Here is a 19,273-nt window from a genome sequence, read left to right on the forward strand (position 1 = left end):
GGCACTCTCCGATGATGGTCTTACTGTATTGTATAGCATCGGAGCTATAGTTTATGCAAAAGAACCGGAGTCCCATTAGCTTATCAAGCATTTTGCATCATTTTCACCTTATTTGAAAAATCTGTTGAGGTGACGTCGAACTTTAGAAAATCAATGGAAAAAAAAAAATCTGACCAATCCATTTACTAAAGCCTCGATATTTATGAGTTTTGAGATGATAAATCGAAGATGGATATATGATACTATATTGATTGGCTTTAGTCCAAATGAGAGTTGTTAGAAAATATGTCGTAAAGCTAATCATTTGATGATTGTGCTAATTATAAATGTATATGAATTGATCAATAATAAAAATTATTTAGCTATTTTCATTACAAGATTATATCTTCTAACGAACTCTTATATTATGATGAAGTTCTTAGAATTACTTTAATCGATAAAGAAAGATTTATCGCGTAGTCCTTAAATTGATTCGTGACCAAACAATACGCTATTACTAGGACAATAACGACATCAAGTGTAGCTCATTGTATGCCATATGCATTGGTTGTCTTCATAACCAAATAGTGTGGAGACACTGGTATGGCATGCAGGTGAGATGTAGGAGTATATCATCACCGAGCGTGACCAACTGTGAAGTACTCTGCTGTCAAGAGTGGCTCACGAAGGATATAAGTATAAATATCCCTCCGATCTGAGATCACCACGGTGACTTGCAAGTAACTCACTGTACTTTGATGTCGGACTAATTAAATTTTTTATTTAATAATGGATGATTTTCGGATGTAGTTAAGTACTTGTCAAGTTGGTGTGTGAATCAAGATAGAATTGATCCCTTTGAATTAGGAGTAATGCATCAATATATTTCAATTTAGCAAAACTTGGATCCGAGTAATTCATGTGATGGATTTGAAAGATTGAAATATAATGTGGATGACTTATCTAAGATTGACAGTTAAATCCGAGGTCGTCTTTGAGTATTAGGGTCAAAGAAATGAATTATACAGTAACCATACGCTAATAGATTTTTGAATGTTGCTTCACTATCATTCGACCTATCCGGACATCGGATCACCATTGCTAAATGGTTATATCGATTGGTTCAGAAATTTATTTCTATGCTACCGACTTAGGTTTGAACCTATGGGATCATACTCAAAAGAAATTTCTGACTGATCATATGGCTGATCAACAATTGAGAATCGTTCAAGGGTTTAATCGTCAATTTGATTGATGATTAACCTTATGTAAAAGTTACAATGAATTTATTCATCAAGTGTTAGTGAATGAATGGAGAATTAATTAGCAATTAGATTGCTGATTAGCTCAATTTGATTGAGCAAAGAGGATTAAATCAAATCTAATTGAATTAGATTCAATTATATTTGATCCGATAAGGTTATGAGATGATCTAATCGCTAAGAGAGAATTATCTCTGATTTAATCAGAACTTTAGTTCAATCAATTTTTAATTTGATTAAGATTTGATTAAAAATTTATGAACCTAATTGATTAGATTTTATCTATTTTATTTGGACTAAACCAGATGTGATTTGGTTTGGATTCAAATAAAGAAATTAAGAGTCCATATTGCATTGTACTCTTCTCCCATGTGTCACCAAGATTGGATGCCATTTTTCTCCACACACAAAAGAACTTTGCGTGAGATTTCTCCACCCCAAAGAAGTCCTCCATCCTCCCTTTCTCACGTCCAAATATGGGCATTATCTGGTTTTCTATGGAAGGTTCAAATTAGATTTGAATTGGTTATCAAATAGATAATGTTTGACATTATCTATAAGTCCACACGCCACACCCTTTATCCTTTTGATTTTGTGTGACATTCTGAGGATGTTTTCAGCATGAGAAATTAGATAGGAATCTGATTTATTGTGAAAAATATTAAGGGGGCACCCCATATTTTTCTGCAGCATGAAATTTATGGAAGAGAGACAATATATGGTAGAATCTAAGATCTTTAGGACTCTTCATCCCTACCTCATTACACACCAATAAAAGGGGTTTTATTTTTTGTTTTGTGCATGTAAGAAAGAAGAAAAAAAGGGTCTTCACGTGAAGGGGTCTTGGGCGTGAGTTCTTGGTGTGAAAAAAAGAGAGGAGAGTCCTCTCTCTTGGGGTGTGCGCAAAACTTAGTTTCTAGGATTTTGGTCTTAAGTGTTTGGGAAGAGAGAAAAAGAAAAGAGAATATAGTCTTCTCTCCATCTTTCTTCTACCTCTTCATTTCCTCCAGAAGTCCATTTTCAACCTCTGAAAAGATTCCAGAGATTTGAAGAAAGGATACAGATCGGCCAAAAAGATGATCTTCGCGTGAACTAGCATTCCTGAAAAGACTAATCAGATTAGAGCTTCGAGTAGACTTTCCATAGAGGTCAGACATATGTGTGGCTACGAGCAACCATCAAGGATCCTCTTTACCATGTCTCTTAGCAACGGCGATCGTCTATTCACGCTCAGTTATCGAGTTCTGAACTCAGGTAGATGTAGATTTGATCCACTGCTTACATCCATGCATGCAGATTTTATCATGTGATTATTTCAGATTTTATATGCAACATATCATGCCATAGATTTTAAAGTAGGTTGATTTGATGATTAGATCATATGCATGTTAGATTAATATGATTAATCTAGTTGTTTTCTGTGGTATTTTATTTCAAAAATTTTTGAAATACATGCATGAAATCGCCTATGTTTTCCAACAATATCATCCCATTGTAAACTGGATTGGCTGGCTCTAAGGGAGACACCAAAGTTAGAGATGATGGTTGCAACTATGTCCACCGTCCAATAGTGCACAGGAAGATTGTGGATAGTTGCATAAACCTTAAGTTTTAGATTATGTGGAGGGCATTCCTAGAAGTTGTTCCACTGGTTAACAATCAAAGTAAAACCATCTCCTTGGATGTGTCCTTATGTCATAAGGCTCTGGATGGACTAGCGATCAAAGAAGGGCATGAGGAAGTGAGTAGCGGAAAGTTGTTTAGTCCATGATCTGAACTTAATTCTTAGCTTTGTGAGCAAGCGTACATAAGACGTCGTCTTCTTTTATGGGGCGTCCGAATGATTCAATGAGGACCGCACATTCCAAATGGTAAGCAACTATTCATTTTGCATGAGAATGGAAGGAAAACTTTCAAGCACAATTAGCGAGAAGGGTTCTGGATTAAGGTGGGTGGAACCATGGGTAGTGGGCTTCTACCGATTTTCATGATGGAGTAATGGTAGATCAATTTGCAAGTCTTTACCATGTGACCGAACTTCAGATAGTAGAAACTCTTTATTAGGTTTCTGTAGGCAAATTTAAGGTGGTCCGAGCTTCCGCACTTGAAGCAACACCCCTTTAAAGCAAGCTTGTTTTGGCGGGATTGATGGAGCATTGAATGGTCGAGAAAACACCAAAGAAGAGGCAGGATGTGAGAGGTTGACGGTGCTGGAGGAGCTAAAGGCTGAGCGGCATTGTTAGGGAGAGACTTTTGGGAAAACGGCAAGTGGTCTAGCATTCTTCACGATGTCAATATAAGAGTGATGGTCCGGAGCGTCAGTTCCATATCTGCTGGGTTTGAGGATCTTTGAGGATGGTACTAGGTGTCGCACAAACCTATGAGAATGATTTAACGAGATTTTAATATAATGATGTGATTTCGGTTGCTTTGATGTCACGCCCCCGATCCAAGATTTTGAATCGAGGGTTATGGCAACCGCCGCATACTCATAGAAAACTCTTTCCATAAGCATGCAAGGCATCTTATCATACTATCCTAAAACAACAGCGGAATAATTAGTCAACAATTTAAATCTAAAATATAACGATCTAAACTTTTTCTTTAATATCTCAATAAATTCAACAACGATTCAAAGGCTTTGCATCAAATTCAACAAGCCTTTCAACCTAAAATAAAAGTATGAAGATTCTGCTTCTGATCACTCTTCCATTTATATCTTGTATCATCTTAATTCTTCAACATCTGTAAAAACAGTAAAATAAAAGGTAATGAGCTAGACAGCCCAGTAAGCAATGATCACTTCTCAACAGATTTCATCAGGCATATAAGTAAATAATCATTTATAGAAAATAAGTATATAGAGTTCATAAATTCGAAGTCAATTTCAATTATGCAATATAATTCATGCCAAATTCATTTCTTTTTCGAAAATTCAAGTTTCTTTCCAAATTTCAATTTCTTTTGTTCTTCAATTCTTTTCGTCAACCACGAGCTATGACCACATTTTCTCTGTGGCAGGGTCATAATACCGCGTATCTGCTTGCGGTCGGCTGCGAATCATCTGGCAGCCATGTCCTTTGGAACCGCTGGTCTCTCTGGCGGTTTGTCGCTGGTCTCTCTGGCGATATGTCGCTGGTCTCGCTGGCGACATAAACCCTCAGGACAATCAATTGCCAACGTATATGCCCCCATTGGCAGGGTCCTTTACATAGTCAGGTTGTCAATTCTTATTGTTTCTTATATCATAATTCTTCATAAATCATGTTTCATATTCTAATTTCGATAATAAAACATATAATCATGTAGTATCGAAATAAATCAATATAATGCATCATGAAATCAATATATTCAATCATGCTTCATCATAACATTTCAAATAAGATATTTTCATAACAAAATATCATTCATCCAATTCATGCATCGTTTCACAAATCATGTCAGAAGAATACATTATAATTTGCCGATAAATCTAGAAAAAGTGAAACATTACTTACCTCAAACGTATTCCAATAAATCCATATAATTCTATAAATTTTCTTTCAAAAATTCTGTTCGTAGATCATATCGCGATATCCCATGATCAAACATCTACAATCCTATACAGAATCAATTTCAATAATTAGAAAGAATACGAATACCATATTTCAACGGTTTAGATTGGGTCCGATCATCTAATTTCATCTAATCAAAATCTAATTAGGACCTAAACGATCCAAAGTTTGACTATCAGATCAAATCAGATTCGAAGTGATAGGATCGAGGTTTCTTCATCGATTTCATAAAATCAAGTGGAGAGAGAAAATCAGAGGAGAGAGAATTCATGAGGTACAATTCGAATTGATTAGGTGACACAATCCAACATTACGATTGGTCTAATATCTCAATTGGTGAAATCAACATGATCAAATCAAGTCATGGCTAGATCGAAATCATGGGTAATCAAATCTAAAGATTCATGGTCTGATCAAGGTAGGTGCCAGTACGCTGTCAGACAATCATGGATCAGGGTTCTTCATTAGAATCAGATCATGATTATTAAAAGAAATTTCTTCATTCACTAACCTTTTTAGAGAGAGAATCAATCAAGAGAGAGAATATTTTAGAGAGAGAGAATTTTAGAGAGAGAAAATTCTAGAGAGAGAAAACTCATCTTGAATTCTTCAGACAATATGATTCAACAAATTCTGATCGATCAGATCAAATCATGCTAAAATTATCATGTGGATAATTCAATAAGATCATGAGAAATAAAATCTAAAAATACCTGATCTGATCAAAGTGGATGTCGGTGTACCGTCCGACGATCATAGATCAAAAATTCATTACGAGAATCATTTAAATTCATCATCATTCTTCTCAAAATTTTAAAAATCTTAGGAGAGAGAAATAATCTAGAGAGAGGATTCTAGAGAGAGAAAGTAGAGAGAGAAAGTCCAATTCTAGAGAGAGAAATACTAGTTCAGGCTGAAGAGAGAGAGGGAAGAGAGAGAAACTCTCTTTCTCATATTTTATTATTTATATCATTATTTATTAATTAATTTAATGATTTTTCTTTTCTTTTCTTTTCTCTCTCTTTTTTTTTTCTTTTTCTTCACGGAGGAGAGAGGAGAAAATCCTATTTATTATTATTATATTATTATCATTTTATTTTTCTTCTTTCTTTTTTTTTTTCTTTTTCTTTTTTTTTTCTTCTTTTTCTTTTCTTTTTCTTTTCTTTTCCTTCTTCTTCTTTTCTTTTTCTTTTTCTTTTCCTTCTTCTTCTTCTTCTTTTTCTTTTCTTCTTCCCGTGGACTTATTTTGGGCTGAAACAGGGGACCTTGAGGTCCCCTCATTGGGTGGCCGGCCGGCGGCACAGCCGGCGTGGGGCGGCCGTCGGTAAGAGAAGAGACGATCCGCGGCAAGAGGAGGCCAAACCGATGGTCGACGGTGACCACCGACGACGGAAAAACGGCAAAAAAGAAAATTCTTCCGCAACAAAATCCGGCGACTTCGGTCGCCGGCGAGCGTGCACATCGGCACGGAAAGGAAGGGGGAGGAGAGAGGAAGGGGAGGAAGCTTACCTCCGTCGCCGGCGAAGCTTTTCCGGCGAGAAAATGGACGGCACAGTGACGGGTCTCCGTGAAGAAATTTCCGGCGATTGCCGCCGTTTTGCCCCGGGATTCTTTGGTAGAAAGAAGGGAGAAGGGTCTCCCCTTTAAATAGAACCAAAGGAGAGGAGTTTGACTCCTCTCCGGTGAGGTTTCCAACTTCGATTAGGAGCCGGTCGGGAGAAGAAGACTCCCTGTGGGAGTCTTCATCATTCATTTTTTTTTTTTTTGGTTTGTTTGGGCTGGCTGGGCTATCACATTTGATTTTCTCAAAACAATGATTCAATCGCTAAAAAGGAGGGGACGGAGGTGGCTTGATGAAGCAACTTTATTGTGATAGTTCAGGGAGGTGGTAGTTGTGCAGAATGAGTGGTCGAGAGGAACCATATAGAGAGTGGCTGTCTTTTGGGTGTGTCCAGTTGAGTTTTCTCTTCTCCCTTAGAGGGATAGCTTTCGCTCCCATGAGTACTGAAGGTGGCCCCTGCTTTCAGACCTCCTCCAGCCTCTTGGTAGCAGTATAAAAGCCGATGGGGGCTCCATAAGCGTCGATGGACCGGTGGTTATTTTGGAGTCTTGGGAACCATTCTCTGTTTGGAAGATACAGATTGGAAATTCATGCGATGGTTGGGAACGATTCAGGAAAACTGTATTTTGAAATGTGATGGATTTCTCTGTCTAAGAATCCCAGAGCTTCTCACTCTAGAACTCATTGATACCACATTATTTATATTACTCAACTAGACACTAGAAAAGATATTTTAATATTTTTATTGTATATGATGTATCATTGCATTCTGTTCGTCCTACTTAGATCACCATAATGTCTTTGCCTTGAGTGGAACTGCAAAATAGGCAAACAATGCAAAAGGATGCTCTATCTCAATTTGAGAGGGAGGATATAATGAGAAAAATAAATCCAAAGTTTGTCAATGACACATAAACAATCATGGACCCATCAGTTTGTCAATGATACATGGGACAAGGAACCAAATACTTGGTTATATGATCCTTGCTTCACATTATGCTGATTCAAATTGGAAATTGTAGAAAAAAATGATCAGTTTTATGCTACTTGATGAATGTCATACTGGAGTACTCTGTGTTTTCTACTGGCTACTATTTTCTAAGTTAGAATATTGAAAATGTATTATGTTCTATTACATTAGACAACCTCTCAATGAACAGGTTAAGATGATCTGATAGAGGTTCGGCAAATATCTCTCTCTTTAGAAAGTACTAATTTTTTTCACATTTATTGTTCTGCACATATCTGCACTTGGTAGTAAAAGAAGGAATAAATAAGATATATGGTTAGACAAATAAGCATAGGATTCTTACATGATTCTATATATTCACCTCAATTGCTTTTCGCATATATTGCTATGAAAATGAAAATACCCAAGAAGAAACAACCATTTTAAATATTGTGACAAGGTGGAATTCTGTAATAATGTTTGAGAGGGTATTGGAATGTAAAGATGTGTTTGAGGACTTTCATTCCGCAGTCATCGTTAGGATATGATTGGCAACTTCCATATGAACTTTATCAGCATTTGGACGGATGAAGTTGGCATGATAGATTTGCATTTGAAGAAAGAAAGACAAAACCTCACTATTGCATGATGCAATATAGAATGAAAGAAATTTTTGATCGATGGTGGAAGGGTTGCTTTTAGCAATTGCTTTGGTTATTGATCCATTCCATTAAACGTGTTTTGTTTCAAGAAGGTATGTAGTGTCATTCTTGTTGATTTCACATGTTTAGCATGTTCATGATGCTCCTAAGACTATTTGATTGGTATAAAATAGATAATTCTCACAAATTCAACAGAGCAAAGTCAGTCATATATTATTAGTAGTGTTGTGACATCTTCTTCTAGAGTAGTTCTATCAAATGACACTAATGATGACTTAATACAAGAATCTCATGAGAAAAATTTCACAAGCTATATTGGCAGCCATCCATCAAAGAATAAGCTTGAGATATATGTGGAAGCGCAAATATGTTAGTATTTCTATTACTATGGGTTACCTTTTTTACATGAAGATTACCTTTATTTTTGGTTAATTTTTTAATGATGGGTCAAAACGCTGTGCTGTTTTGTATATATTCATCTTAGAGAGGATAATTTTGATATTTTTGAAATATTAGATAGTCTATGAAAGGAAAAATCCCACTTTGGCATCAAAGTCTTGCAATGTTTTAACGATTCTTGTTTCCATATTTGCCTCAAAGTTGGCACCTAGTGCTAATTCTAGAACCATTGATGATTTTCTTAGTTCTGTCTGTAAAGATAGTCGAGGCTTTTGGTTGCCATAATGATTGGCATAGAGGGCACTCTTAGAAAGTGAAGATAATTTGAAGAAAAAAACTATATATTTCATAATTTGCAAACCATTCATGTTATGCATATTCATCACAAAATTGATTATGTAGATGAGGATGAGGACACTGAATTGATTATGTCTTTCACATATATCTACTAGGTTCTTTATGCCATTCCTAATTCCTAATATTGACTTTTATCAAATGTAGATGCATTATGTTTAATTGGTAATGCGAGGGAGGAACAAACTTCTGTAGGGTTCTGTTTATATTTATAAATATGTTTTATTATGTAAACTAAGAAGTTGCGATTTGGATGGTGACTTATTTGGTTTGCAAAGTTTTGGATTTATCATTATGGAATTTTGAATGCAGTTATGAACGTATGATATTGATGTGGATTTATTGTTTTGTCAATTGAGGCTTGGTGTTAGAAATGATTTTATTTTGTACATTATATCCATTTTGTGTTGCTTGTATCACTTATTTGAATGATTCCGTATGGAACCCACTAAGTAGGTATTGCGAAACTACAAAGGGCTCAGCATCCTTTACACAAAGCAAATGGAATTCCCTTTTTATTCTAACAGCATACCCATTGCTGATGCTGTCTAAACTAAAACAATACATACAAGATATAGAAATCACTGTGCCATATGCAATTATTGTTTGGTTTTTTTGTAAAAAAAAAAAAAAACTATTTTTGTTGCTTCTCTTCTTTTGAAAGAAATTGTTTGCATTGCTTTGTTGTATAAGCAACATTAGATTCCTCTGTTTCTGTTGTTTATTCTCAATTTTATGTAACTTCAGGTATTCAAGCTAAAATTTAATGTTATTGAGGAGTTTGGCACCTAGTGTTTGTCATGGCTTCCATCGGATTCTAGTTTTGGTCTCTGTAGTTTACAATGACATAATGAGCATAGAGCAACAAAAGTAGTTTAACATTACTAGAGTAATTTTTGGGCCAATTAGCTTACTAATCTCCCTAAGCTTATGTTGTTATTTTGCATCATCTCATTACAAATAACATGCTTATGGTTTGTACAATGATGATCAAAGTAACGAGGAAGAACAAGAATACCTCATAGATAAGGGTGGCAATTTAGACGCGATACATCAACCTGATCTACTTTAAATAGATTTGAATTTGACATAAATGGGTTTGGATGATAAATGAATTAACTCATTTAGATCAGTTTATTAAATAGGTTGGGTTTAGGTTCAAATCTTTTGATCTGTTTAACCTGTTTAATAATTAGATAGGATTATAATCCAATCCATTAACATCTATTTAATATATTTAAAATCTACTTAATTTATTCTAACATATTTAACCCGACCTGCTTAACCTACTACTTAATCTATTTAATAAATAGGTTATGTGGGTTGGGTCAGATTATTTATTTACTAAATATATCAAGTTTCGACCTAAATTTTTGACCCTCTTGATAAAAAAATCGAGTTTAGGTTGACGAATTTTTGATCCAACTAGCATCTTTCTTGATCCTTGTTTGGTCCGATCCGATCCAATTGCTATCTCTGTTGATAAATATATGTTTGATGCTTTGTTTAGGAAAATTATGGATCCATATGACTCCTCCAAACATATATAAAATTTTTGTCTGCATATAAACAACTGCATTTAGGAAAGCATGTCCTGAAGCACCACTTTCGTAGTAATGCGAATTGCAAGCTAGTTGAGTGCAGATGGAACTGGACTTTTTGTGATTATATTTGACTGGAGGTTGGATGGTTCAATAAAATTGAGTAACAAGGAAACATTGATCCCAACTTAACTCTTCACATTTCACCACTTGTTGTCCTATGGATGATACTCATATGGTCTTAACTTTAGTTAGATAAGTTATTATTTGCCCATCAAAGATTAGTCGGAGTCATTATATTTTCTTCCAGGGCATTCACAATAAGTTTGCATCTGATAGGAACCCATATCTAACCTACACTTGGTTAGAAATCGGTACAAATTATGCATGGGTTTTAACATAGCCGAACATGGAACTGACCCAACCATTCAAATGGATGGGTATGCATGAAAATTTAGACCTACAATTCTAATGGATATAGGCCGAGAATTAGTGAAACTTGAACCCAACCTGATAGCACCCCTATACACAATGGAAATGATGTTTTCGCATCATATAAATGTATTGAGTATGAACTACAATTTTGGCTTGAGACTAAAAACTCATGAGAATGAAATGCTTCTTTCCTTGCAATTGTTCATTGTATGTAACCCATGCAAAATGTGTGTTTTAACTTGGCGTTTTTTTTTTTTTTTTTTCGTAGAGAACTTGGAGTTTTAATATGAAGTTTTAGTTGATCAAATAACATAGTAATACAAAACTTGGGCTCCAAGAGTCGCAATGAGACCAGGACTCTCGAGAAAATGCAGGGAAAAAGCCGAAAATCTATCAAGTCTATCTAAAGCAAACGGAATCTAGCACGTGCCCAAAGAAGGTCGATAATCTAATCATACCAAACCCACGTTGTCGATTTCGTGGCGAACAAGTTCTCATTATTACCTTTTTAAAATCGAGATTAAAAAAATACTGTCCAAACAATTGTGGCTAGGTGGCAAGAAGCAATTGGTACGATTCAGGATGGTTGCTGTGCGAGAATGCAGGTGCATTGCCCGTGCCATAGATCATCTCAACCACACCCCTTCACGTGACCGCGTCCCGACAATCACGTGTCTGCCCTCCGACTCCTCTCCAATCACAGCCGTCAGATAGAAATCCAACGCCAATAAGCTCTCAACGGCTAGTGAGCTCGCATCGTGGTTCCCCGCCGCCGCCGCCGCTTTCGCTGGCCGTGGAGACTTGCCGAGTTGCCGACCCGCGAACTCGTTGCGTCGTCCCCAAGCCTCCTACCCTTTAAATACCCGCCGCTTCCTCTCCCAACGTTTTATTATATAACACAAGGGAATAAAGTCGAAGAATTGAGAAGGAATAGCCGAATAGTTTCCTCTCCATCGCTTTCAGGTATTCCCGATCTCCTCTCTTCTCTACCTTACTTACTGGGCTTAGGGTTCGAGTTTCCGTTTCGACCACGGGAACGGGATCTGAGATCGTGGGTTTGGTCGGATCTTCGGATCATCAGATGATGCGGCCGGCCTCCTCCGAGAGCTCCCGCCCCCGCGATGACCGGAGGATCGGCAACGGCGGTGGCCTCCGCCACCACCATCGCATCGCTCCCTCCGCCGCCTCCGGAAACCGCCCGGAATGGGTTCCCCGAGGATCCGCCGCCGCCACCTCCATCCACCAGCCACCGCCTCCCAGCGGGGAACCGATTAATGCTCCCGGTTCTAATCTCGGCCACCATCGCCATCGGAACAATCAACCGGCCCGTCCGGCGTACGTGCCCCGCGGGGCGGCTCCCCCGGCGCGACTGATGGCCGGGGCGGACCCAGCCTCCGTGCCGCAGCTGGTCCAGGAGATCCAGGACAAGCTCGCGAGGGGAGTGGTGGAGTGTATGATCTGCTACGATATGGTTCGCCGTTCTGCTTCTATTTGGTCGTGCTCTAGCTGCTTCTCGATCTTCCACCTCCCCTGCATCCGGAAATGGGCCCGCTCCCCCACCTCGGCCGACACTGTTGCTCCTGCCGCGACAGCTGACGGCGGTGGCGGTGGCGGCAGGTGGCGGTGCCCTGGGTGCCAATCAGTGCAGGCCACACCGGCCCAGGAACTCAACTACACGTGCTTCTGTGGCCGCCGCCGTGATCCCCCGATTGATTTCTACCTCACTCCGCATTCCTGTGGGGAGCCCTGCGGGAAACCCCTCGACAAGATTCCGCCTTCCTCCACCGGCGATGATGATAGCCGGTGCCCCCATGTGTGTGTTCTCCAATGCCACCCGGGCCCCTGCCCACCATGCAAGGCATTTGCTCCCCGCCGGCCATGCCCATGTGGGAAGAAGACCATCGTCCGGCGTTGCTCCGATCGCAGGAGCCCGTTAACCTGTGGCCAGCAGTGCAACCGCCTCCTCTCCTGTGGCCGCCACCGCTGTGATCGTGTCTGCCACACCGGCGCTTGCAGCCCCTGTCGTGTTCTCATATCCGCTTCGTGCTTCTGCAAGAAGAAGACTGAGATTGTGATTTGCGGCAGCATGGCGGTGAAGGGCGATGTCAAGGAGATCGACGGGGTCTTCTCATGTAATTCAATCTGTGGGCGAACACTTGCTTGTGGGAGCCACTTCTGCAGTGAGAATTGCCATCCAGGCACCTGTGGGGAGTGCGAGCTTTTGCCGGAAAAGATCAAAACTTGTCACTGTGGAAAAACTGAATTGAAGGAAGAGAGGGAGAGTTGCTTGGATCCAATACCCACTTGTTCCAAACTTTGTGCAAAGCTCCTCATTTGTGGGCTTCATCGATGCAAAGAGACTTGCCATGAGGGGGAGTGCCCGCCCTGTTTGGTTCGGGTCGAGCAGAAATGCAGGTGTGGGTCGTCAAGCCAGACTGTGGAGTGTTACAAGGTTTCAGAAGAAAGGGAGACTTTTGTTTGCGATAAGCCATGTGGTCGGAAGAAGAACTGCGGGAGGCACCGCTGCAGCGAGCGCTGCTGCCCATTATCCAAGCCGGGTGCCCAGCTCTCGAGCGTGGATTGGGATCCACATCTTTGCTCGATGCCTTGTGGGAAGAGGCTTCGGTGCGGGCAGCATTCATGCCAAATGCTATGCCACAGCGGCCACTGCCCGCCGTGTCTCGAGACCATCTTTACTGATCTCACCTGTGCTTGTGGGAAGACATCGATCCCTCCACCACTCCCTTGCGGCACTCCAACCCCATCGTGCCCCCACCCTTGCTTGGTCCCCCAGCCTTGTGGGCACTCAGCCTCGCACACCTGCCACTTTGGGAATTGTCCACCATGTTCAGTCCCTGTGGCGAAGGAATGCATTGGAGGGCATGTACTCTTGAGGAACATACCTTGTGGGTCGAAGGATATTCGGTGCAACCAGCTCTGTGGGAAGACTCGGCAATGTGGATTGCACGCTTGCGCTAGAACTTGCCATCCTCCTCCTTGTGATACTTCAGGTAGCTCTGTCTCTGTCTCCGGGGCGAAGGCTTCATGTGGGCAGGTCTGTGGTGCTCCAAGGAGGGATTGCAAGCACACATGCACTGCTCCATGTCATCCTTCGGCCCCTTGCCCGGATATCAGGTGTGATTTCCCCGTCACCATTACATGTTCTTGTGGCCGGATGACTGCCAGTGTGCCCTGTGGAGCTGGGGATGGCATAAGTGGGTTCCATGGAGACACGGCATTTGAAGCCTCTATCGTGCAGAAGCTTCCTGTTCCCTTGCAGTCAGTGGAGGCCAATGGGAAGAAGGTGCCCCTTGGACAGAGGAAGCTCACCTGTGATGAGGAGTGTGCTAAGCAGGAGAGGAAACGGGACCTTGCAGAGGCATTTGATATTACTCCTCCCAATTTGGATGCTTTGCATTTTGGGGAGAGTGCCGCGGCATCGGACTTGCTTGCGGACCTCTATAGACGGGAACCAAAGTGGGTACTAGCAGTAGAGGAGAGGCTCAAGTTCTTGGTGCTTGGAAGGGCCAAAGGAGGTGGGGCAGGTAGCCTCAGGGTCCATGTCTTTGGTCACATGTTGAAGGAGAAGAGAGATGCTGTTGGGCACATAGCTGAGAGATGGAAACTCTCAGTCCAAGCAGCAGGTTGGGAGCCAAAGCGGTTCCTAGTGGTTCATGTTACACCCAAGTCCAGACCTCCTGCTCGGATCCTGGGCTCAAAACCTGGCATTCCAGTAACCGCTCCTCATCCTCCAGCTTTCGATCCTCTAATTGACATGGATCCTAGGCTTGTGGTTGCAATGCTGGATTTGCCAAGGGATGCAGATACAAGTGCATTGGTTCTGAGATTTGGTGGCGAATGCGAGCTGGTGTGGTTGAATGACGAGAATGCCCTGGCTGTTTTTGGGGATCCAGCAAGGGCGGCTACTGCTCTGAGGCGGTTGGATCATGGGTCTGCCTACCAGGGTGCTGTAATGGTTCTTCAGAATGCTGGGACATCAGGTCCTTGGGCAAGTAATGCATGGGCAGTGGGATCTAGGGAAGGGGAGTGACTGCAAAGAGTAACGGTCCATGGAAGAAGGCTGTGGCCTCGAAATCGGATTCATGGGGAGGGGAGTGGTCTGGCTGGTTAACTGCAGGAGTGTCTGTGCCTGTGTGGAGAGGGAATGAAGCTGCCCCAGTCCCAGCTTCGACAAACCGGTGGAATGTTCTTGATTCGGATATGGGTGCAAATTTGGTGGCATCTGAATCGGTGGAGGATCATGGTTCAGTAGGGGTGGAAGATGGTATGGTGATGGAACCAAGAACAAGTGGTTTGGGTTTAGCAGGGCAGGGTGCTGAAGTTGGTAAGGTGGAGATGCCTGAAGAGGTGGATGATTGGGAAGCAGCTTATGAGTGAGCACAAAGCGGACTTTTAGAAATCTGCTTCTTTGGATATTTTTGTTACTTGCTTTCTGGAATCCTTTTGTTACTTTTTTGATGTCTAAAATTGGATGTTGATGCGAAGATGTACAGCGGTGGTTTTATACCTATAGATCTGAGTACATTTCTGAGAGCATATCAAAGATGAGTGTTTTTTGAGTACTTGATTCCCCAAAAACATAAAGTTGTTTTGCTTTAATTGGTCTCCCAAAGATTAGATTACATGCTAGCCGGTCTAAACAAAAGAAAAAAAAAAAATCATATGTGGTGGGCCGCAGAGAAAGAAAGACGGTGCAAGCTTCTTATTTTACCATGTTTTCCCTAGTTTCTATTTTAAACAGAAGTTCAAAAATCAAAAAGTTATCTTATTAATAGAGTCACCAGTCTCATAATTAAAAAAAAAAATTAAAAATGGTATCCTCATTCCTCTTAATATTCAAAAGAGCGATTTTTTGTGCACCGTACCTAGTGATTGGTCACCGCAAGGAAGGGGAGGAGTCGGAAAAATATTATTTTTTTATTGAGATTTGAGGGGGAGGGAGCAGGGTTTCCGTGCCAATCGCCGCACGCGGTGCAGCTCATTCTGCACCGCATGCGGTGCAATAAGAATTTCTATATTCAAAATGTAGTTTTTAAGGATTTTTAATGTCCGATCCATTAGGGGACCGTACTTTAATTTTTAAGTCCTATTGACTACTTTTATAACTTTGGATCTATTTTTAATAGGAGTTAAGTTTCAGCCCTTAAGAGATGAAATTGTCCCCAAATCAAATAAGGAATTTAATTCAAAATGAAGCGGAGGAGAAGAAAGCAGTAGCATAAGAAAATGGCTTTCATTTCTCGTCTCCTCTGCAGCCTAGTGGTGAGCTCTTCGGCCTATCTCCTTAATCACTCCTCCTCCCTCTCTTCTTTCTTTTAGCCCCGGCCTCTGCCGCCACTTGTAGCCACCTCGCTTGCCCACCCTGGATGGCTATGAAGGTCCATGCCTCCACCACCCCTATCGCTGCCATCGGGCTGGTGGAGTTCGACTTCAAAAAGTACATGCTTTAGAAGGCTAATGCTGTGCATCGGGGCCTGGACACCGCCGTCCCTTTCGACCACCCTGAGCACATCCATAAGGTGATGCACTACTCCCTCATTGGTTGCAAGCATGTCCACCACATCCTCTCCCTCGTTCCCTACGAGCTTGTTGGTGATCGCGAGTGCCAAGCCATGGTCCTGCTGTTGCCATATTCAGATAGTCCAAACCATGTCCTCATTCACGATGACCTTCCTTGCATAGAGATGACAACCTCCATCATGGCAAGCCTTCGCCATCTCATCTTTGGCGAGCCCATCGCCATCCTCACTGATGATGCTCTCTCACCCTCGCCTTCGACCACCTCGCTGACCCTGCCTCCTATCTAGCTGATGACCCCATCCCACTTGCTTGCATTGTCCGTGTGGTCGCCGAGCTCTCTCGCTCCATCGGACCTGAGGGGTTGGTCGCCGGCCAGATGGTGGACATAAAGTCCATGGGATTGGCAGCCCCCTTTGGCCTTGATCAGCTCGAATCCATCCACCTCCACAAGATCATCTTCTTGCTGGAGGCCTTGGCGGTCATAAGATTGATTTTCGGGTGGGGCTTTAATGACCAGATCAAGTTGCTGTGGCGATATGCTAGGCTTATTGGATTGCTGTTCCAAGTGGTGGATGACAACCATGTTAATTATTACAACTTTTAACTTTAGATGTATTTCATACATATTTCTGATATCCTTATCTGCTGTGAGCATAACAAGTATTCTTGAATTATTAAGAATATAAAAATTTATATCGATTATTGTAGGGGATAAATCTTCCATCTTTCCACTATTTTATTGAAAATATAATTAAGAATTGTATCTTATGAAATTGAAATGATATGGGCTTCACTACCATAAGAGCTCATAGTTATAAAAATGAGATTTTCAATATCCTTACAATCCATGATTATTAGAAACCTAGATGAGATTGTTGACTACTATGATTGATTTTGATGATTCCAAAATATTGAGTATAATAATACTAATCATGTATTTTAAGAATGGATGTAGGATTTTCTAGATGCTCATAATAAAGAAATCATCTTTGAAAAAATTCTCTAAAAAGCCAAGCCAAAGCACTTAAAAGAATAAGTTCTCACAAATTTGAATGGTTTATTACAAAGAAAATAAAATAAATATCATTTGGAAGAGATTGGAGTTAAGAAATTCAAGTTTGAAAGGTCAAAATATGAAGAAAAATGAAGTTGAAAGATTTGAAGCCGACTTCAAAATATTTTGAGTTGACTCTAGCATATGAGAAGAAGACTGGCATAGGCCCAAATTGATTGGATTTCAATTTGAGCTGACTTTTTTAAAGAAGATAGAAAACTGTATTTTCAAAATTTCAGCTTAAGCTAGCTCGATTGCAAACTAAGCCGACTCGACTATAAGTCGAGTCGACTTACCTACAAATGGAGCTGACTCCATTCACGAGGATAGCAATAACAACTAGTTTTCTTCACTTTTTCAATAGCTAATTTTTAGGTCTAATGGCTACTCCAAGCTCCCCAATGGTCAAAACTTACTTTCAAGCCACTTCCAAGCCTATTAAAAGTTAGAGAATCATTTGGAAAGAAAGATTAAGAGAATTAAAGAGGAAAACTTTCAGTTTGAGTGAAGAACATTGAATATCCTTAAAAAGAGAAGAAATGAGAGGAATTAGTATATAGATTTAAGAGCTTTTAAAGAGTGATCTTCTTCAATATTTTCTAAAAGAGTAACTCTTCGTCGACTTTCTCTATACCTAAAAGAGTTTATTTTCTATTTTTTTTATTCTAAAATTTCTATTTATTGTATTTTATTTTCTTTACAATTTTTTTTGGGAGAAAGAAATTTGGGATAAAGGTCCATCCAAGTCTAGAATTAGACAAATATAGATTTTGATTGGTGAGTCCATAAAACTAACTGGGTTGATTGTGAATTTGAAAATAATTGATGTAAAATTTTGGTTGGTGATCTCAAAAACCAACTAGATTTATTTGTGAATCCGGATAAAACAAACACACTGTAATCAAGAGGATTATAGTAAAATTTTTAAGAGGCTCTTGGGGAGTGGACGTAGGTGCGGAATTGCACTGAATCACTTAAATTATTTTGTGTTTGTGTCATATTTTATCTTATTTATTTTCTTATGCTTTATATTCTTGCTTATTTATATTATTTTAATACTTATATTACATCTCTCAAATCTTAATTCCGCTACTACATATTACATATATCTCACATTCACTTGAGATAGCCTAAATTGAAGCACATACTTGTCTAAAATTTAGATTTAGTTTTAAATTTTTAAAGAACCCAATTCATTCTTTCTCTTGGTTGCAAACCTTCAGGATAATAATTAGTATCAGAGCAGGTGCTCTGTTATTTATTATTGATCTAGCGGTCTTGAGTCAAGATCATGGCAATCTAAATTGAATCTTTTCTTATTAAAGATCATTCTATAGATAGATCCCCTCTTTTTAATGGCTCTAATTATATGTATAGAAAAGCTAGAATAAAAATTTTTATACAAGCATATGATTATAATTTATGAAAAATTATAGTCGATGGCATACACACACCCAATGCATTAAGTGAGCATAATACAGAAACGATCTAATTAAATGCTAAGGTTATGAATATGTTTTATTGTTAATTAGATATAAATGAATTCAATCTAATTTCTTCTTGTATTTCAGTAAAATATATTTGAGAGAAATTGAAAATGACTTATGAGAGAGCAAATCAAAAAGAAGAATCAAACTCTCAAGAAGATAAGAAAATTCTCTCCACATATGCCTCGTGGCTCATGAGGATGAAAAAGAAAAAGAAGAGAAAACAAAGGAGAAAGAAAGTAATGATTAAGGGAGAGCAAGTCAAGGAAAAGCAAAATGAGAAAGAAAAAGAAAATATTATAAATTCTTACCTCATCGCCAATGATGATGAGGTCAACATTAATAACTCTTCCGATTTTACTTTTGATAAATTATGTGAAGCTTTTAATGATTTAATAGATGAATATAAAATGATGAGACTGAAAAATAAAGAACTTAAACAGTCCAATCTATTTTTAGCTGAAGAAAAGAATATGATTTTGATAGAAAAGATGA

At 39.7% G+C, this 19,273-nt stretch overlaps 1 protein-coding gene and 1 pseudogene across 1 annotated transcript; both read left to right on the forward strand.

Annotated features, from left to right (window-relative positions):
• The first annotated feature begins 11,546 nt into the window (after nucleotides 1-11,546).
• On the forward strand, nucleotides 11,547-15,228 carry LOC105033995 (NF-X1-type zinc finger protein NFXL1). Its single transcript, XM_073253823.1, is given in 3 exon segments — nucleotides 11,547-11,659; nucleotides 11,778-14,733; nucleotides 14,736-15,228. Coding segments are annotated over 2 exon segments (3,315 nt in total). The 5' UTR covers nucleotides 11,547-11,659; the 3' UTR covers nucleotides 15,095-15,228.
• Nucleotides 15,229-15,943: 715 nt separating this feature from the next.
• On the forward strand, nucleotides 15,944-16,841 carry LOC140856242 (heterodimeric geranylgeranyl pyrophosphate synthase large subunit 1, chloroplastic-like; annotated as a pseudogene).
• The last annotated feature ends 2,432 nt before the right edge of the window (nucleotides 16,842-19,273 follow it).

This window comes from Elaeis guineensis, chromosome 3 (genome assembly GCF_000442705.2).
Source record: "Elaeis guineensis isolate ETL-2024a chromosome 3, EG11, whole genome shotgun sequence".
Lineage (NCBI taxonomy): Eukaryota > Viridiplantae > Streptophyta > Magnoliopsida > Arecales > Arecaceae > Elaeis > Elaeis guineensis.